Raw genomic sequence first — 22,413 nt, 5'->3', positions numbered from 1 at the left:
ATATACATTTAAACATCAAATTAAACAAGAAAAAAAAATTCTCTCCGAAAGTGTACTACTTTAGAGATATGAGGTTTCGCTCCAACAGTCATATACAATAAATAAGGAGCATATTGTTATTACATGTAGGTACTTACATATACATATAATACATATGGGCAATATGATTGTTACATATAAATATATACACACACACACCCCACACACACACATACATTTATATATTTTTATTTTTCTACTTTATTTAAACACAGCAGCTGTCCTTTATGTGTGAAATTATTAGAGAAATAGAAATGTTTTGAAGTTGCTTGGAATAAAATGTCTTTACATTAGCTTACATTAAAAGCAAATAACATTTTTCCTTCTTCTGTAAAATTTTGGAGAAGAAGGCAAAATGTCCTTTTCTTTTAATGTAAGCTAATGTAAAGACATTATTCCAAGCAACTTCAGCTCCAACTGTCCATGTTATCAGCTCCAATTACCATATAGGTGCACTTTGTAGTTCTACAATTACAGACTGTAGGCCATCTGTTTCTCTGCATACTTTGTTAACCCTCTTTTAACCTGTTTTTTGTTCAGGACCCCCATATAACAGGTATTATTTGGACGCTGCTGTGTCTAATTCACTGCAACTCACTGCAACTCACACCACCAAATCAGTGTCACTGCAGTGCTGAGAATGATCCACCACCCTAATAATACCTGCTCTCTCTCTCTCTCTCTCTCTCTCTCTCTCTCTCTCTTTATATATATATATATATATATATATATGTACTAATTTTAACCTTAACCTTAACAAACCAAAAAGAAATTATTTTACCCTTTTAGTTCAACAAATGAAACATTCTTTTATATATATATATATATATATATAGAGAGAGAGAGAGAGAGAGAGAGACAGATAGGTAGACAGATAGATAGATAGATAGATAGATAGATAGATAGATAGATAGACAGATAGATAGACAGACAGACAATACATATGACCCCACGTCCTGAAACAGTACAAAAACACAAGTGTATATATTTGTGTGTGTGTACCGTCTCCAAAGAGTTGTAGGATAGCCAGGTCAACATGTCTTTTCCATCCTGAATCTTTTTGAATGGCGATGCCGTAGCCAGTGGAGGCGAAAACTTTCCCTGAGCCGATCGTCACAAGCTTACAGCCTTCATCCCTTCCAGCCATGTAGTTGAGCACAGCGGCATCATAGATAAATGCATCCAGCTTTCTGAGAGATAAACACAGAGCCAATGCCAACTACAGTTATTTCTCCTAGGTCACCAAAGACACATATGCCTTCAAATGTTTATTTTACCATTTTGTTTAATCCCTTAAGGCTTGGCAAATATTATTAATACTAAGTTAAAGTAATTCTTTATTATTCATTACAACTATTAATTAGTTAGCACCTACTATAAAGTATTCAGTAACTACTATAAACTAATATGTATATTATGCAGTTATGAGCCTGAAAAATTGACCCACATACATACACTTAGAATTTAAACTTACTGAAATACTTGAAACAAGTGGTGAAGTTCTGTGGAAAGTATCTGTGGATTCTATACTCCATGTGTGTTTGTCAATATAAGAGGAGATTTAATTACTTATTTCGTTAGTTTAATTCTGAACTTTATAATTGCATTAAATAACACAGTACAATGACTGTAATCTCAACTTTCAAGGGGTAACACACATATACAACCAGAGAGTAAAATGAAGAAAAAGCTCTGCAGTCTGTTTCCCATTTGCATGTTATTTGCTAATTTGGTTGCTGCATGGTGTTTGTGGCCCAGTGAATCTCCCTCCTGGCAAAAACTAAACAGCAGCAGCCCAGTACTCACACCACCAGTATCAGCCTCTTTATGCTGTGGGCAACTGTTCGCACAGGGCTGGAAGTGTGTGTGCATGTGTCTGTATGTGTGTATGTGAGACTGTGTGTGTTCATCCTGATCCATTCTGTGTTTGCGCGAAAGTGTGCGAGTGTGTGTTGGTCCTGACCCGGCCTTCAGGCTTTGTAAAGCTTCATCCACGTTGCGCTGGTGAAATTTAACCATGTAGGAATGCATTTCTTTATAGTTATTGCGGATATTCCTCTCTGTACTGCCATTAGGGACTGTTCCAAAGCGGAAGGGAGGGGAGAAGTCATTAGGCCTCTGGAACTGTGGGGAGAGAGAGACAGAAAAACAGAGGGAGTGAGGGAGAGATTCAGAGAAACTGTACTTAAGTGAAAGTATAGATATTGTGTCAAAATCAGAGAAAAATACTTGAGTGAAAAAAATGTCTATATTTAAACATACATGTATAAAAGAAAAAAGTCAATATTTGAACACATAAAACTAAAAGCATCCAATATAGTGTTTTGAGCCTGAACACAAACTAAGCTTGACAAAATTCTGTCCAAACTCGACCTAACCTGACCCACATCATCATGCTTTAAATATGAAACTCATTCCATCCATCCCATCATCGCTCAAAGTGTGAGGTAACATCTGATATTTTCTTATGATAGCAGTGTTTGTATTACCATGTAGTTTAGACTTTTTTTCAGCATATTTGGACATACAGATATCCTGCTGATAGATAAAGGTGACAAGGTATACAGAAGTAGAAATTTAAAACCTGCCAACTTGTCCAGGCCAGGCTGCCCCAGCAAATTTAACACAAGAGCAGACTGTAAAATACTAAAATAAATCTTTAAGAACCGCAAAAACTTAAGAACCCCAAAATTTATCACAAGATCAAGTAGCTCTTGTCACTGTGGATGTCAAAGTCCATGTATCTACAATTAGAATGAGACTGCACAAATTTGACCTACATAGGAGGCGCGCCAGGAGGAAGCACTGGCAGCCGTGAAAGAACATTGGGGCAAGACTAAAGTTTGCTAATGAATATCTCGGTGAGGACCAGCACTTTTGGGACAATGTGCTATGGATAGGCGAGTCAAAGATAGATTGTTTGGCCACAGTACTAGAAGCCAAGTGTGGCAAAAACCAAAGACTGCATTTGATCAGTAGAACCTCGTACCAACTGTAAAGTGGTGGTGGAAAGGGTTATGGTTTGGGGCTGCTTTGCTTCATTTAATTGACTATAAATTCTCTTTCATACCAGAGAGTGTTTGATGAGAATGTGAAGCCATCTGCTAAAAAGTTTAAGCTGAAAATGTGGACCTTCCAACAGGATGAAGATCCCAAACATACAAATAAACTCACCAAGAAACGGTTCAAAAGGAAATGGAGGGTTGAGGAATGGCCTAGTCTAAGTCCAGATCCCAATCCCATTGAAATACTGTGGAGGGTTTGAAAGGCGCTGTACATGCAAGAATCCAGTAAAAATGTAGAATCAGGGCCTTTTGTGAGCTACAATGGTTTCTGTCACTATATTCAAAATGTACAAGGCTGCATTTATTGCTGGAGGATTTTTTTTTGAGATGGCGAAAGCACATTTCGAGTACAATCTGTATTGGTAGTCACTTATTGTTTTCTGTCAAAGTAGCGCCTAAATACAAATGATATGTGAAGTGCATTCTTAGTCATGACTTTTTCCATTCAAAAAGGTAGTTTTTTGCGTATCAAATAAATGCAACAACAACACTGCTGTTACTAATTGAGAACAAAGGATTAAACGGCAGAAACAGACATTAAAGGGTTAGGACAATTTCTACTGGCAGATGTGTACATCCACATCCAGTTACATAACTGTTCCTCTCTTGAGCACTCAGATATGCAGACCAGTTCTTAAATAGGTTTGCTGGTTCCCAGGAACCAGCACTGACTCCTGCACCAGCACTGACACCTTGTCGGTGGAAAAGGGTTTTAAAAAGCGATGAGATCAAAACAAGGAAAGACACAACATAAGCTCCTTCGTTCCTTCAGCATCTGTATTTCTGTACCTTTTTGTCACTGAGGCCGGACACCTGGTCCACATACTCCTCCTGGATCATGAATGCAGCCAAGTTGGCAGTGTAGCTGGCCAGGAAGATGACAGCGAAGAAGGCCCAGACGGACACCATGATCTTACTGGTGGTGCCCCTGGGGTTCTGCACAGGGACAGAGTTGTTAAAGACCAAGCCCCACAGCAACCAGATTGCCTTCCCAATGGTGAACGAAGGGCCTCCAGGCTCTGTGGAAAAAAAAACAATCAGATTCAGTTACATTATAACCAATAAACAGAGGAAAATACCTGCAAAACTGGAAGAACTGAGGAGCAGGAATGCTCTAAAAACAACATGAAGTGTCATCCTCCAAGTGGTCTAAGTCACTCCTAAACCCCTCTACTTCAGCTTGAACCAGCCATGCCCATGTGTGACCCTGCAGCATGAACCTATCTAAGGATACACTTGTAAATGCCTCTACAATCTGTGGAATAGCCTCAGAAAAACACATAACCTCGCATAAGCCCATAAATGCCATCAGGCCCCATAAATAACTGTGAATAGTGGGCAACCGTAGGTAATCCTGGAGCAATCTACAGGGTAAATCAACATAAATACACAATGTGATGTACTGAGACACATTCATGTTTGTTCTTCATAAGACAGGATAGTGCATACCTCTGTCTCGCACACATATTCAGAAACGCTTCTGTTATACCATTAAAAATCACCATGGCAATGTTTACACAGTCAAGCACCATCACCATTTACAACAATTTTGCCATGGGGCATGGACCACAATTTGTTTTAAACTATGTCAACATGTAAACAATGCAGAAAAATCACAAGAAACAATGTACTAAAGTATAAAAAATCGCACTGTCAATACACTCCTTAGTCTATTCAGAACTCCAGACTGCTGTTACTACTTTAGCTATGCATTACACCTTTATCCACTTTTGTCCAGTTGTCTAAAACATAACTTGAAATGTGCTGTGCTCAAAGTAAAAAAAGCAGTAAATTGCTGAAGGACTGATACTGAACCATGCAAACGACATTCTTTGCATTTGGTGTTTGAGTGGTGGCATATTTACTTGTGTACATTTTGAAATGAATACACAGCTTTCAGAACATTAGAGTTGTGCTGGTCAGCCTACAGGGAGGAATCCTCTAGGCTAACCGGCAGAGGGAAGATAGGTATAAATATTGGCCGATCATGAGGAGGGATGAGAGGCATTGATTTTCTCGCTCTCTCTTTTTTCTACTGGAAGATCTAACACTCCACACGCTGTCAACTATGACACCAGATTCCTAAAAATATGGAAATGAATGCAAGACAGACAGACAGAGATGGAGAGAAAGAAAGAGAGAGAGGGAGAGAGACCCAGACAGTTAGGCATGTGGGAATATATAAGATGGGTAGCCAGTGACAAAACTCCCTCAGGAGAAAAGCCTGTGTGAATAGTGACAGCCGTGTGTGTGTGTGTGCGTGTGTGAAGGCACAGAGTATGGAGATGCCAGTGTCACCTGAGTGTGATCCTTCTCAGTTGAAACACGCACACACAGACAGAGTGCGGGTGTAGTAACTCACCCCTTCCGTCGGCGAGGCAGCGGTTGTAGCCCACAGGGCTGAAATATTCGAATACAAACACGGCGATAGCAGAAACCAGCAGCAGCATGACGAACATCATCACCCACACGTCCGCACTGAAGGGTTCTACAGACACACACACACATATACAGCTCCGTCAGCACCATCTAGAAAGACCCCTCCAGTATAAACACAACTTTACCACAGCATTTGCCTAAGGTGAACTGCAGTATAGAACTAGCACACAGCAGATCTACTAACGGTTCAGGCAGTTAGGAGATACAGTAATAGTAGGCGATATGCCAAAAATATAACAGACATTTCACAATATACAAAACTTAGTGTTTCTGAGTTGGAACTGACAGAATGCACCCTCAAATCAGAAGGGGTACATTTAAACGTGAAAAACCATTAAAATCTATGTGTACAGAGATTTTTATTTAATCACATGTTTGCAAAAATAAAGATTTAGAGCTGTCTGCTCTGTGGCAGTTTGTGGGTAGAGTAGCAGTCTCTGTTGGGGCATTATGGAAAGACAGTAGCAGTCTGCACTGGGGCAATTTGGGGATACAGTAGCAGTCTGCATTGGGGCAATTTGGAGGTACAGTAGCCGTCTACATTAGGACAATTTGGGGGTACAGTAGCAGTCTACATTGGGACAGTTTGGGGGTACAGTAGCAGTCTACATTAGGACAATTTGAGGGGACAGTAGAAGTCTAAATTGGGACAGTTTGGGGGTACAATAGCAGACTGTATTGGGACAATTTGAATTGGGACATTTTGGGTATATGGCAGCAGTATACATTAGGACAATTTGGGAGCACAGTAGCAGTCTACATTGGGACAGGTTGGGGGTGCAGTAGCAGACTGCACTGGGACAGTTTGGGTGTATAGTAGCAGTATACATTGGAACAGTTTGGCAATACAGTAGCAGTCTACATTGGGACAGTTTGGGGATACAGTAGCAGACTGCACTGGGACAGTTTCGGGGTACAGTAGCAGACTGCACTGGGATGGTTTGGGGGTACATAGCAGTATACATTGGGACAGTTTGAATTGGGACATTTTGGGGATATGGCAGCAGTCTGCATTGGTGCAGTTTGGGGGTACAGTCTGAATTGAGACAGTTTAGCAGTACAGTAGCAGTCTGAATTGAGGCAGTTAAGCAGTACAGTAGCAGTCTGAATTGAGGCAGTTTAGCGGTACAGTAGCAGTCTGAATTGGGGCAGTTTAGCGGTACAGTAGCAGTCTGAATTGGGGCAGTTTAGGGGTACATTAGCACTCTGCACTGGTGCAGTTTGGGGGTATAGAAGCAGTGTGTATTCGGGCAGTTTGAGGGACAGTGTCAGTTTATATTGGGGCAGTTCGAGGGACAAGAGCAGTCTGTATTGGGGCAGTTTGAAAGAGATATGCAGTCTGTATTGGGGTAGCAGACCATTCTTGAATACTTGCATTCACAGTTTGTTTTAGTTTGTTTTATCATCTCACCCAGAAACGCAGAGGGCGACACAGTCCCGTTGCTACGTGAGACCATGACGCTGATGCCTGTCTCAATAAAGGGCACAGAGAAGTCAATGACTTCTGACCTCTCCTCATTTATGGTGAGAGAACCTACTGCCATGTGGGCATTCTTCGCCACCACCTAGAGACAATGATAGAGAGAGATAATGTAATAGAAACCAGTTAAAGCCATAATTCATCAGAAAAACTTTCACAATTCACCCCAATTTATCCTTTACCCCAAATGCAGTCAATCAGCCAAGACATCTGATGTCTAAAGCAGGCATGCAGTTGCCACAGTGCCATTTGGTAGGGTATGAGCTTTCATTACTTGTTACCTACATTATTCTTGCAGCTCCAGTGCAAAACTAAAGAAGCACTAAAGATGTATTAGTTGATTGAATAGATTTGGCCAAATTAGATGCTTTGCTTAACCATCACTTTAATAATCATAGTTTTGGTAATAATAAGACATCCATGCTAATTAAGGACTGCTGCATTGAACTGAGAGGAACTGAAACAAACAGGGTATAATACAGCGGGGTAACCCCACACCCTAAACCTCAAACCCTAAACCTAACTGCCCCAAGTTAGGGGATAGGGGCAGTTGGATGCAGAGCAGAAGGAGCAGCAGAGAGGAAAAAAGAACAACAGAATGAAGAAAAGAAAAAGTGGGTTACAACACTGGGTCACTGCTGGAAATAACACACACCCCCCCACTCCCACGTTCTGTCTCTGTCTCCCCCTCCGTCCCACCCTGGCCTGATCCACATGCACATTTAGCCCTACATACCTGCCCGCTAAACTGGGACAAAACACAACCTAGAAACAAGGTGTTTGTGTGTGTGTGTGAGGAGTGTGTACACTGAGGCTTGGTTTTATCTAGAAGTGCTTCCGTGGGGTGATAGTGGAAGTGTTTGAGGGTGTGTGTGTGTCCTTTGAGAGAACATATTCATCCAGGAGCAACTTTTCTCCCCTTGTCCCATCTATCTCTCTCTCTTTCTCCCTCTCTCTGTCTCTTCCTCTCTTTCTGTCTCTTTCCATATCTCTCGGTCTCTTTCCTCCTCCTCTTCTTCCAGACTCTCTTTCTCTCTCTCTGCGTCTTCTTTTTCTCTCTCCCTGTCTCCCTTTCTGTCCTCCCCATGTATTGTCTTTTTCTCTCCCTCTTTCGAGTGTCCTCTTCCTGTCTGCCTATTTCTCTCCTCCTCCTCTTCTTCTTTTCTCTCATCTGTCTCTCTTTCCTCCTGTTCTTTTTCTTTCTTCTCTCCTTCTCAATTTCTCTTTCTCATCCTCTCTTTATATCTCTTTTCCTCTCTTTCTCTCCTTTTCTTCCTCCCTCTCTCTATTTACCTATCCCATCTCAAGTTCTTTTGTTCACCTTATCTCTTGGTCTCTCTCTCTTTATGTTTTTCTCCCTCTCTTTCTCCTCCTCTTCTTCTAGTCGCTCTTTCTCTCTCCTCCTCTTCCTCTCTCTCCCATTCCTTCTTTCTCCTCCTCTTCCTCTGTTATGAAAGTGACCAAAATGGGTGTTGCTGAGAATGAGCTGTGTACAGTGTTTGTGTGTGTGTTGATTTCGTGTTATCAGGTGTATTGCAATATAAACAGTAGATGGATGATTATGACTGGCTTTGAATTGCTGCAGGGAAGCTAAAACACTCTTTTAGACATGTACACAAAGTGCAAGAATAATGCAGGAACTGACTTTGCTCCACTCAAATTCATTCTTTCATAGCTACTTTGGCAATATTAGAGAAGCATTATAGAACACTTAAACAGTAATTTACTGATACTGATGATTTGTTCATGTTCGAGAGCATGCTTTCCTGCCACTGTCACTAAAATGTCAGTTTTTGGTAAATAGGGCACAACAAAAGATTAGAAGTGGATTGGACTTAATATTGTCAATATGCAATGTATTAAATCGGATTTCAACATCCCAACAAAAACACATTTATAATAAGGTAAAAGTAATTATAGACAGGTGTAAAGCACAGATTGCTATAAAACTGATTCTGTCTACACCAAAATGAAATGATTCTTCTTAAATTAAACATTTTTGCAAAGTAGTAACAAGGAAATACATTTGTGCATACCAAGGCAGAGAGAGAGAGCATTTCTCTAATTGAGCACAGAAAGGATGGACCGATAATAAATATAAGGACAGATCCATCGCATATTTACTGCTGTACTTGTTTCAAACAGTTACTTGTGGAAAACTGCACTGCTTTTGGAAAATGTTGGGAATAAGACAGCGTGGGCTTGAGGCTTCCTGTGAGCTTCTTCAACAAAAAAAAATAGAAGATAACTCAGGGAATCAGGGATATGCACGGTTAAAGTGAAACTGGGTCACTATCCATTTAGCATGGATAAAAATGAAAGTTTAAACAGTAACAGGCTGAATGCATATTAAACTGACCTTTCAAATTTAAAACACAGTATTAAAAAAAAGAACAATTTTGCCTAACTGTGAAAGTAGGTTGGAGACAAAACAGCTTATCTAGAAAGAGCTAAAAGCAGGGTTGGGAAGGTTACTTTAGGAATTTATTCCAGTACAGAATACTCATTACCTGTTACAAACGTAACCTGTAACCTAGACCAAATGATTACTATATTAAATAAGCATAATAATGGATTATCTGTCCTTTTAAGGTCATGTATTCAAATAAACACAAGACAAAAGCAACTTCAACCATATAGCTTTAAGTTAGCACAAGGCAAATAGAAACACTGCAATGTTTTATGATGCATAACTGTGTAGATATATTGTTTGATTTATGAGTGCTATTTGTACAGTACAGTGAAAAAGTCAGAAATCACCCCCTCTTTGACTTTGTTTCCAGTCAAAAAGGTCTATTAGTCCACTGAGCCCAGACCCTGAACATCATGAAAAACTGAAAGCAAGTCTTCTAAAAAGAATAGAAGCTGTAATAAAGGCAAAGAGTGGCCACACTAAATAACGAAAAATATTGATAAAAATTTAAAATAAAAATGAAAAAATACTATATTTACTTATTGAGGCTTCTGTGTAATTTTCTGTTAAATATATGTATTGCACTTTTTCCTGACGCTGAAAAATCAATAACTTACATTAAATGACTATTCTGACTGAAAAAATTAATTGACTGAAAATTAAATAAAAGAAGAGTGGTCTCTGACTTTTGCACAGAAATTTAAGTATCCAAAAATGTCAGGTATTCATTTCAGGTATTCAAATAAGGCGTGTGTAGTTTGGAGTAATAAATGGCCAGATCTAAACAATATGTTAAAATATTTCAAACATAAAAATAATAAAACTGTACAGTGTAAGTTGAGAGTTATCCCTTCTGTAGGCAAACCGGTAGCGTGTTAAATCACACGTCCCTAAAATTTCTGTGCCTAAAGTTCTTTACAAGGGGGAGATATTAGCACTCAAGAAGGTTTTGTGTGCATCATTGAAAGTGAGAGCAATCTATAAGTGGTATTTAACCCCACTGTGGAAAGTGAGTGTACACCACCTTTAGCTTAACATAACATTGCAAATACCACAAAGGTTCAAGCAGGAATGAGCATTATTGTAATGCTTATAGTTGGATAAATGAAAAGTTCTGCAAACGTTCAGGCCTCAGACTCTTCTTGCGTTCAGTTAATATTACAGTCATTCACGCTGTCAGAAGCAATGGCTTTCTGCAGTTTTTCCAGCTTGGTTAAAGCAACAGGCCACACAACCATGTCACTGTCTGATGCACCTGGGAAACAGAGGACCACGACAAGCGAGTCTACTGGACACACTAGCCTGGCTAGCGGCAGGGGCAGATTTAGTGTTTTTGAGGCTTTAGAAAAAAGACAGGAATGAGGCCCCCTGGAATGGGGTAGAACCATCTACACAGCAAAAAATACACATTTTAATTTTATTAAGTGAAACTGTCTAACACTGAAGTAAATAAAATAGTATTTTTTTATTTATTTTGTTGTTCAGGAAGTTTTACAGTTTGAGAAAAGTAAATTGTAACATGTAATGGATTGCCTATTTTGAGTAAGTACCCCAACACTGAAGCTATCTATGCTAGCATTATGTACGGTCTTGCTTTCCTCCCTCTTTCACCCTCTCCAAACAGCAAGTGACAAGAGCAAGCAACAATGACAAAGCCAAAACTCTCTCATTATAACCAATGAAGCTGTTGGTACTAGCTTCAAGCGGCAGAGTGTGTCAGTTTTTTGACGGACAATAAAAATGTTTTGATAGACAATAATAGATTCTATTTTTGATGGCTAGCATCTATGTGCCATTCCAATCTGAACAGATGCAGAGAAACTCTTCCATGAAGTGGAGAAAAGGAGGGCTCTACGCTACCCTTCCAGTACATACTATAAGGATTTAACAAAAAGGAAACAATTTGAAGAGAGATTCCAGAGTGCTGGAAGTTGGAGGTAAATTATTATAGTTTGTTTTGTGTCACGGATTGACCAGGATACTTAGCTAGCTAGCCAGCTAAATAGACTTAGCAGATACAAGTTAGCAGATAAAACCGAGCCATCCAACAGCATAGGATAGCAAGGAAACTCACCTATTTTAATTTAAGTCTCAAGCTTTTTTCTGATAGGTCTATGGTTTGTTTGTGTTTTGGCTTGACACACACATTTGCCGTTTCTGGTGTAGACATCCTGAAGGCTTTGTGTTTTGTGTTTCTCTGCTGCTCTTGAATAACTTTTACTTGAATTTCCCTCTCAACATCCGGAAAGTTAGAACAGCGTATTGAACACCAATACATACTGTATATCTATTTTCATGGAGCCCTTGGCTCATGGGGGGCCCTAGGCATACTTCCATATATAATGTCTTTTTTTCTAATGTTCCCTCTGTAAAAACCTGGACTAACATTAACTCAGACTGTAACTGACTTCAAAGTGGCAATGAGTGATTACTGAAAGAAGTGTGGCTCAGCCATTCAGGTAAGTTAAAGGGGTGCCTGCCTTTAGCATGTTTTAAACTGTCTGTAAGTTGTTAACTGGCTTATTTGTGGCAAATCGGTGAAACAAATACTTCAGGAAGAAGTTAACTGGCATATCACCCACTACCACTGCCTTCCCCATGAAATACTGGCTTTACGGATTTTGCCATGAGTATTTTTACAGCTGCTTTGTCAACCCCCACTGTTGATGTGTTGTTAAGTTTAATCTACATACTCCTCTGAATTTGCTTTGTGCTTTTAATATCCCCATCACAAAAACAGCTTTTAAGTGCCAGTATCAGCACCAATACTGATATGGTATCTGTATCGGTGCAACCCTAGTTACATATATTGTGTTGGTAAAAGAAAATGGAGCATTTGGGTGATACAGTACATCAGCTTACGCCAACACTCACACCTACCCAGAAGTTTATAATTAGTTCTTTAAGAACTATACACAGCATTTAAAATCAAATAAAAAAAATATTTAATCTTTGTTTTGCTTTGTTTAGCTATCTTGTCGCCATTGGCTTGCTCATGGGGGCTTGGACCCGAATTTTTCTGTAAAGCCGCCTTGCAACAACACCTGTTGTTGAAACTTGAAAACAGTGGGCACAGTTAAAAACAAAGACCCTACCATGTGACTGCTGGTAACTATTGTAGGTTACTCAAGTCATGGATCAAGAATTAAATTTGAAGCACAATCAAGTTCTGTAGTTTTTCCTGGAAAATTCTCCCTTTTTAAAACACCCATGTCTGCAGCTACGAGTAAGAAGACAACTTTGACCTCGCTTTAATTAAATAATCAATTAATTTATGTAGTTTGTTTATTTGGTTTCCTCCCGGTGCTCCAGTTTCCTCACATAGTCCAAAGACATGCAGTCAGGCCAACTGGAGATGCTAAATCGTCCTTAGGTGTGAATGAGTGTGATTGTGTATGTCGTTGTATCTGCCCTGCAATGGACTGGCGACCTGTCCAGGGTGTTTCCTGTCCAGGGTGGCTCCAGCACCCTCTGCAACCCAGAAAGATCAGCAGCTTTGAAGATGGATAAATGGATGGATGGATGGATGGATGGATGGATGGTTTGTTTATGTGACAGGTGAATAAAGATTTAAGTGTCTGAATTAATTTATCGATTTGTGCCATAATAAGGGTTTGCCAGTGTGTTTTAAATAAATACAATCACAATATGGTGTTTTCCTGGAGCCCTAAAACACTCCAGTGATGGATTATCTTTGTAACAGCACACACACACTTCTTCTCACCTCTCCCACCATGCCGTTCCAGGTGCCGTTGATTTTCTTGCCGTGTTTGCCGTTGGTGACCAGATAAAGGTCATAGGTGAACTTCACTGACTTGGCAATTTTCTTCAAAATGTCAATGCAGAAACCCTTACAGCAGCGTTTAATGTATACACTAGAGTCACCTGTCTGATTACTGAGAGAGAAAAAGAAAGAGAAAGAGAGAAAGAGAGGGAGAGAATCAAAATATAAAGTACATTTAAGGTTAATATAAAGTACATTGCAAAAATCAGGAACCACCCTTCATTTAGTTAATTTCCCATTAACTACAGTTTATTCATTTTTCAGTGTCAGGAAAAAGCAGAAAACATACAGTACTGTGCAAAAGTTCTAGGGACCTGAGAAAATTCAATTTAAAAAGCTATTTATCTGGGAGGTAAGTGTTTATTTGCTCAAAACACTACTATTACAATATGTACAATATATCGCTGTTGTCGGAAGAAAACCTCATATCTCCAAAATGGTAACTTTACAGTAGAAGGAAAAAACCTGCTTTACTTTTAATGCACATCAATGGAACCAGACTTTCTTCCAAGTAATTTTGGGCTGTTTCTTTTGTTCCATGCATCATGAAATTTATACACAATGTAAAGGGCATCAGGCATTTTCAAATTATGTCAAAAACCTAAAAATGGAGATATAAGGTTTTCTTCCGACAGGAGTGATATACAATATATACAAATAACAAATAGTTATACAATAAGTAGTGATTTTATGTTTATCAATGTGCTTGTTTAACCATTTCCAAACCTCTCATTGTAGAAGTTTATAGTTATTATCCAACACCTGGTTGGGCTAATTAACACTTCCTTATGTTAAATCAAGTGTGCTGGTGATGGAATTTAACAAATTTATGTGGTTGCTGGAAATGTTTATTGTATTTATGTATATTTACATATATTCTAATGTTATATGATGTTTTAATTTATAATTTTGACTGATATTAAATAAATGAAGGGTGGTCTCTGACTTTTCCTCAGTATTGTATGTAAGGATTGAATGGCATTGTTTATGTGTGTGCATGTGTTTGTGTGCGTTAGAATCATTCTGCAACTTTGGATGTTTTTCCAAAAAATCTGGACATGCAGTCATTAGCCTCTCTCTGTGCTTGAAAGGACTGTTTTTTGTCGTGTGCCAATCAGGAGCTTCTCATGTATCTTAAAAACACTCAGCTGATCGCTGCCAGTATTGTTATATAAAAACTCCCTACAGAAATGCTTCACAGGTCAGCCACACCATCAACGGTACCTTTATTTAGCTCAGTGATGGGCAACTCATGTTCTGGAGGAATAGAGTCCACACACCTTCTAACAGGTGCTCTAACACACCTTCTAATGCTGGTAATTAACTGCTGAGCAGAATCAGGTGTGTTTGCACAGGAAAACCACCTAACTGTGTGAAAATCTGGCATTGCTGGAGTTGCTGGAGTTGCCCACCACCGACTTGTGTAGATCTGTGTATTTGTATAATATTTATTATATGCTCAAGTATTTGAGCATATTTACCACTGAAGGCATTTTGTAACTGGAAAATGTCCCAATCAGGTTTGTCTAAGTTCTACTGCACTTGGCCAAACGAATGCATCTCAGTTTGACAGACTGTGTCTGTGCTGCTTTTCCTGCATTATAAGAAAATATAAAGTGATGCTGGACACTACAGAAATGTTGTTCTTTGTAGTTATGGACTTTTTATCAATCAAAGGGAGGCAACAGAAGTTGTTTTATCCAGTCCTTGTTTTGTTGTCAGCAACTGATTTCACTAGCGAAAGCGCTCTACAGCTAAGATTAAAGGGTCAATGCTGGTGGAGGGGATAGTGCTATGTGCTTTCATTGACAGCACTGACAGGCTAACTAGCTTTTGAACACAACATCAAATTATTTGATGTCATATGCGACAGATTACAGGTTCATTTATCTCTGCCAGACTAAACAGATATGTTTACTTTTTGCTGAGTTGTGTCTCCAGTGCAGTTCCTCAAGTGGTTTGAGTGATCAGATGGCATTCTGTCTCCCATGCATCTTGGACGCATTTACACTTTTTACAATGGGACAGCTATCCAATCTTCCCTAGCAGATTGTGCCAACAATTGTGAGACACATAAAATATTTATTTCATAATAAGATTTAGCTTTTTTCAAATAAAGGTGAGATTTTTGTTAGCATCCTGAATGAAAGATCAAGGATAAGCAGTCAACAATGTTTTTTACAGCCTGTTTTTTTTTTTCATGTTCACCAGGTGCCAATGTTTGTGGAGGGCACTGTATGTGTTACCAAGACATCTGTGTAGCATATTTTGAGCTGGCTTGTGCATAGCCGTTGATAAAAAATGATAATGATAACTACTGAAATGATATTATAATGCCCTGCTCCTCAATTTGGTTTGAACAACTGGTATTTCTGTACACTTGACACTTTCAATTCTTTAATTTCGTTTGTGTTCTCTGCATTATGGAAATCATATGGGCCTAAATATTCAATATAAAGTGGCCTGATTCATTTTAGTCACATAGGGTGCATTTATACTTGTAATTTGGTTTTCTTGGTACACACCAAAAAAAAAGATACACTGTTGCATTTTAGCTCTGATTCGCTTAGCGTTCACACTAACATCGAAATAAAGACATAAACAAAAATTATGTGGGTAAAAGATCACAAATCATCGGTCAGGTTTTATGACCAATATTTAATTCCACACTGTACGAGTCAGTATTGCAACAACTAAAATTGTTAATACGGTAACCGGTAATATTTGAAACTTTTTGAGCCGTAGTGTATGTGTGTGTTTGTGTGTACCGTATCTTTAGCTGTTTCCTGCATGGTACAGTGTTCCTCATGCATGTTCCACTCAGTGGATCTACATCTTCCACTATAACGAATGGAGCTTCCTCCAGAGTGACAATGGAGAGGTGGTCATCCTGGCGGCTCTCTGCTCCAGAGTACAGCTCAAACCGCGGCCACACGTGGTATTTCATTAACAATGAGCCGTTCTCCCACTTTCCCACCTACACACACACACAGACACAGAAATGTGGCTAAAGCAGCAGCTGCAGCACTTATGTAGTTGGTGCTATTTGTGATTTATTGTCTTCTGTGCTAAAGGACAACAAATCATAGCTGTTATAAAAGAAAATTATTAATTCCTTTATTTTTGTATCCCATTAAAAAATTCTGTATTGTAGAATAGTCTACTTGAAAGGCAAACCATTCTGGAGTTACATTAGTATATTTGAATGGGGATATGAGTTGTTTTAGGGCAACAACAATAGCTAAAAGAAATTTATAAAAGTCAAGAAAGAAAAGTCCAGAGAGAGCATTGCAACAGGCACTATAATATATTACAAAATAGTATGTTGCAACATGCAACATAAAATATTGCATAACACATTATAGGGGAGCACTGGGCACAACATAATGCAGGGTAAAATGCAATAAGCGCTATTAATATAAATAATTAACTGAATTAACTGTGCGTTCTTGGTCAACTGGCAATGATTAGTTTGCAAAGTGAATAATAATTTGGGTATATCATTGGCTAAAGCCAATTTTAGCAGGCTGAGCACTCTCGACAAGCACCCTTTAGCACTTAAATAGCTTTTGTAGGCATCACTAAAAGAAAGGAAAGCCACACCAGTATGAACTCACTAATGCATCTAAGTTGTTGCTACAAATTTCATGTTTTGAAGTGAAATTAAAGGGTTGCTGTTACAAATTGTGTACATAGGAAGTAAAAGTATATATAAAGGAAATGGTTTTGTTTAACAAGGTCTAGACTGAACAGCTCAGTAGACAACTACAGTCAAACAGGACTTTAACAATATGTAGTTAGGCTTTAAGTTAAACTATTTTCTGAAGGATTCACCTTAAAACTGCAAAGCAACGAGTATAACGAGTATTCAACTTGAATGTCTATTATAAGCTTCAAATCTCTATGTTTAAAAGTTGACAGAAGTAATATTACACTATTTGTAATATTACTTCTGTCAACTCTTATTTGTATTTGTAAAAACACTGAACAGCAACATTCAAAAAGTAGCACTTTTGTGGCGGTACTAATCAAAGAAACTAAAAGTACTTAATGTAATGTTTCTTCCCACAGCAGTATTAAGTATTTCTCAAAATTACTAAAAATGACATTAAAAATATGCATTAAATTAGCTGATACCTGCAGAAAACCTCATTATGTATATTTTAAATTCTTATACTGGTCTTTTTCAATTACTGAATAATATGTTAAAGTCACAGAATTTGCACGTATATTATTTTAATCAGCCTTGAAGCTACATATAACAATAATAATTTTATATGTATTATAATGCTTGTTGTAATGTCTCGACGATGCAAATTAAATTTTTTAAAACAAACTGTTGAAAAGAACTGAAAGAGATAAACCAAGAGAGAGTAAGATAAATAAAGACACACTCTGTCCCACTGCCTGTCTTTGTCCAGCAGGATGATGACCAGTTTTGGGTGCATCTGATATCCATCCTCACTGAAGGACAGGTTACGGCCCTCAAACGTCACATTCATGAGATACCTGAGGAATACACACAGCAGGGCTTTACACATCATTTAAACCCTATATTTAATTGAAAAAAAGTGCAAAGACAGCATATCAAAAATTGAAACTGAGAAAGATTATTGTTTTTTGAAAAATAAATGCCCATTTTGAATTTAATGCCAGCAACATATTTCAAAAAAGTTGGTACAGGGACAACAAAGGACTAGGAAAAGTTGTGTAATGAAAAAAAAAAACACTTGGTGGAACATCTCACAAATAATTAGGTTAACTGCCAACAGGTCAGTAACATAGCTGGGTACAAAATGAGCATCCAAGAGAGTCTAAGTCTTTCAGAAGTAAAGATGGGGAGGGGTTCATCACTCTATGAAAGGTTGCACATGCAAACAAGAATAACGTTTCTCAATGTAAAATAGCAAGAAACAGATTCAGGGAACCCGGAGAAATCTCTGCATGCAAGTGACAAAACCAGTATTGGCTGATCGTGATCTTCAAACCCTCAGACGGCACTGCATGGGGGCAGTCATGCGCTGGAGGTTAGGGAACCAGCCTTGTGACTGGAATGTTGCTGATTCGATCCCCAGAGCTGACAGAACATGACTGAACTGCCCTTGAGCAAGGCACCTACTCCACAACTGCTCCCCGGGCATCGTGGCCCCTAGTGTGTGTCAATTCACTAGTGTGTATGTGGGTGTTTCACTGCACAGATGGGTTAAATGTGAAGGTGAATTTCCCCATTGCGGGAAAATAAAGGGTAATTTAACTTAAAAACACATACAATTATGTACCACAGTTTGCTGCTGCATCTGCAACCACAAGTTAAAACTCTACCATGCAAAGAATAAACTATATCTAAACAGTACCCACAAATGCCACCGCCTTCTCTGGGCCCAAGCTTATTTAAGATGGACTGAGCTGAAAAGTGTCCTGTGGTCTGACAAATTAAAATTTTAAATTCTTCTTGAAAATCATGCATCCTCCAGGCTAAAGAGAAGACCGTCCGGCTTGTTATCAGCGCACAGCTCAAAAACCAGCATCTGTGATGGTATGGGGGTTGCATTAGTGCACATGGCATGGGTGCATCTGTGAAGGCACCAATGCTACATTATATACAGGTTTTGGAGCAACATATGCTGCCACCCAGACAACGTCTTTTCAGGGAAGGCCTTGTTTATTTCAGCAATACAATGCCAAACCACATTCTGCACAACATGGCTCTGTAGTAAAAGAGTCCGGGTGCTGCCTGCAGTGGTGAACAGTAGTGAAGTAAATGTAATTTGTTACTGCACTTAAGTAGTTTTTTCGTGTATCTGTACTTTACTGAAGTATTTCCATTTTGGGTGACTTTTTACTTTTACTCCACTACATTTCAAAGTCAAATATCCACTACATTATGCGAAATCTGTGGTTCCTTTTGGTTATGTGTGCATAAAACATAACATGTCAAAACAAAAGAAGCATGAAGCAAGCACACCAATCAGGGTACAGCACGCACTTTGTTTTGAGATTGTTTTGACATTTTGGACATAGCTACCCAGTGCAAGCATACAGCAACGTCAGTGCAACAGTGTAAAAGTTTAGGAGTGCCTATTCCTACATAAATGATGGAAGAAACTCCTGACTCTTACCTAACTTTGTCTAAATAGACCACAATATAGAAATATGCACATACATGCAGTTGTGACTGGCATGTTTCTTTTTTCTGAATTTATATAAACTTTTTCATTTTATAGTAAATTTATGTTGGCTAGTTTGTTTATGAACAGAGACCTACAGATGCAATATGAAAAGGAAAACTCATTTGTGAACCTGTGTTTAAAGCAAGTTTTTATAAAATTTAAACTTGTAACTAAGTTGCAAATAAATCTTAAACTGAAACTTTGCTTGTTTGCAAAAGGTTATTTCATAGCCACTTGGTTCTACCTAATGAAAATTGTTTGCCTGCCTTTGTACTATTTTCGATTTAATATAAGGTTTAAATGATTTGCACATCACCGAATTGTGTTTTTTTTACTTTTTTGGGAAAAGTTCCAACAAGTTTCAGTTATCATAAAGGCTATGTTTGTCAATTTTGCTCTTATTTCACCTCAGTAAGTTCATAAGCCTTTACAAATGTCTGTATGGACCATTCTACCGAATTAGTTCAAACTGCTCAGATGGTAAATATTTACAAAGGTCATATTATGATATATTTAAACTCAAGGCCTTAATTGGGTTTAAACAGATTGAGGTAGTAATATGCAAAATATACCCTAAACATACCCTATAAACCATTATTTATATGATACTTTCTATTAGGATATGGTTGTCCCAAACCCTAGCCCCTAAATTTTAACTTGTGAAACTAATACTTACGTATTTTTTTCATTGTTTATTTAAAGATCTTCCTGATTTTTTTATATGATTATAAGTTGAATTTTTTTACATAAAAAACTGTCGTTACCAAAACCCAAAGAGTTTTACTCCATAGGTGGAGCCTTATTCTAGCCACACCTTTGCATTTTAGAGCAGCAAGTGAGACACACTGATGGCTACACAATGAGCAGTTAGATCCCATTGTTTTGAAGTAAATGTGTCCCAAGGTATGAAAATCAGTGTGTAACATTAAGAATTTTCATTACTGAAACACTGTATGGCCAAAAGTATGTGGACACCTGACTAACACACGTATATGAGCTTGATAGATATCCCATTCCAAAACCACAGGTATTAATATAAAGTTGGCTCACACATTGTGGCTGCAACAGCCTCCACTCTTCTGGGAAGGCTTTCCACATGATTTTGGACTGTGTCTGTGAGAATTTATGCCCATTCAGTCAAAAGAGCATTTGTGGGGTCAGGCACGGATGTTGGATGACAAGGCCTGGCAATCAACATTTCAATTTTAAAGGTGTTCAGTGGCATAACACTTACAGTTGATTGGGGCAGAACTAACACATGACCCATGCTACTACCAATGTTTGTCTATGGAGATGGCTATGTGCTTGATTGTAAGTCAAGTCAAGTCAAAGTTTATTTATATAGCGCTTTTTACAACAGGTGTTGTCACAAAGTAGCTTTACAGAAGAATCCATGTCCAAGCCTCCATGAGCAAGACAATGGCGACAGTGGCAAGAAAAAACTCCCTAAGAGCAAGAGGAAGAAACCTTGAGAGGAACCAAGACTCAAAAGGGGAACCCATCCTCCTCTGGTTGACACCGGATAGCAAACAGCATTAGTATAAAAATAAAAGATTTTACACACCTGATCACAATTGGTGTGGCTGAAATACCTGAACTCAATCAAAATATGGGGCATCCACATATTTTTGGCTATATTGTATGTTTTCTGCAATGCTCAATAAAATGGTCACTACCACAACAGTCACTACTGACATATTTGGCAAAGTTTTGGTAGTGTTATGGTGGTTTGGGGAGTGACAAAATGGAATGTTCAATTATTTAATTTAATAAAATAAACATTTAGGTGTAGGGTCACTCATAGCAAAAAGACTTTAGTCCAAAATGTGTTTTCAACTCTGGCTTCGATCCAGTTTGGCAGAATGGTGATCCATGTAGGTTTATGTCTTAATGAAAGGCTTATGTAGCTTTCTTATTTTTTTGTGTGTGTGTTATCCTTTCCATTGAAGCATATGTTCAAACGATTCTCAGGTGGACTTGATCTACTTATCAGAGGCTTTTACACTAACTTGTGGAGTCCATGAAATTCATGTAAATATTTCAAAGGTTTTGTCAAAATTGTAATGCTAATAATAAAATCTGCATGGAAAATCTTTGTATTAAATTAGAAAAGAAACATTTTCACTAGTTTTGGACCCCACTGTCCATGACTAACCAATACAGCTGTAGCTGAGTGTATGAATGTACGTGTGTGTGTGTGTGTGTGTGTGTGTGTGTATGAATATAGTAAATTGATCTCTGTTCCCTCCTCACTTCTTCATTTGTGACACTGTTTCCATAGCAACCTTTAACATTACATGTGCACTCAAACACACACACATAAAAAAAAATAAAAAATAGCTCATAGAGGGACCTTCATGGCACAGGGACTGTATGTTTTGTGCAGTGTTTTGTATGTGTGAGTGTCTAACCTCTTAAACTGCAAGCTTATCGAGTTATTAATTGTAAGATTTATAATTCAGTAGCTACTATAAGACAATTATGCAAGTTGTGTAGTTAAGGGAATACAGATCTGAACTGTGGACCCACATCCAAATGGAGTCTAAGGGGTTAATCGCATGAATTAGAGATGGCATGATTACACTTTTCTTGTCCGATATTGATACGATACTGAAACCTTGAGCATTGGCAGGATACAGATACCAGTCCGATATCCGATGAATGCATGTGTTTGGACTATGTGCCCACAAAAAATGTCTCCAGGATGAAGATAACATTTTGTGATTTTGGGGATGTTTGGCTGCTCCTCATGAGAGAAAGTGTCAAAAAAGCAGCAAAGTACAAAAAAAGTCAAAAAGCTGTTCAAAGCTGATCGGTTGCTGAGGTTAAGTCAGAACTGGCTTAGGGGTGTGTGGCTATGTATTGGTATTCGAAAAATCGGTACACCGGGATATTAAACATGCACAGTAACATTACTGTAAACACACATATACCATTAGTCAAGTGGCAGTTTTACCAGAGATTTTTTAGTTACTCAGATCAGCTCTGCTTATGTAAGCTCCCATTACACTGCTAAGCACCAA

The 22,413-nt window shown here is 38.4% G+C and overlaps 1 protein-coding gene across 1 annotated transcript in view; it reads right to left on the bottom strand.

Moving 5' to 3' along the window:
* The window catches only part of LOC118805887 (glutamate receptor ionotropic, NMDA 2B), a 126,583-nt gene that overhangs the window by 13,085 nt on the left and 91,085 nt on the right, over window positions 1–22,413 (bottom strand). Inside the window, exons 8-15 of the mRNA XM_036567029.1 lie at window positions 17,615–17,729; window positions 15,989–16,197; window positions 13,161–13,332; window positions 6,955–7,108; window positions 5,467–5,592; window positions 3,894–4,123; window positions 2,003–2,163; window positions 1,042–1,229 (exon numbers count right to left, since the gene is read on the bottom strand). Coding sequence (XP_036422922.1) covers window positions 1,042–1,229; window positions 2,003–2,163; window positions 3,894–4,123; window positions 5,467–5,592; window positions 6,955–7,108; window positions 13,161–13,332; window positions 15,989–16,197; window positions 17,615–17,729 — 1,355 coding nt within the window. The remainder of the gene's footprint in view (window positions 1–1,041; window positions 1,230–2,002; window positions 2,164–3,893; window positions 4,124–5,466; window positions 5,593–6,954; window positions 7,109–13,160; window positions 13,333–15,988; window positions 16,198–17,614; window positions 17,730–22,413) is intronic.

The sequence above is a fragment of the Colossoma macropomum genome, unplaced genomic scaffold, assembly GCF_904425465.1.
Source record: "Colossoma macropomum unplaced genomic scaffold, Colossoma_macropomum, whole genome shotgun sequence".
Classification (NCBI taxonomy): Eukaryota; Metazoa; Chordata; class Actinopteri; order Characiformes; family Serrasalmidae; genus Colossoma; species Colossoma macropomum.
The sequence above is the reverse complement of the archived record's forward strand: the minus strand, read 5'-3'. Positions and strand labels throughout refer to the sequence as shown.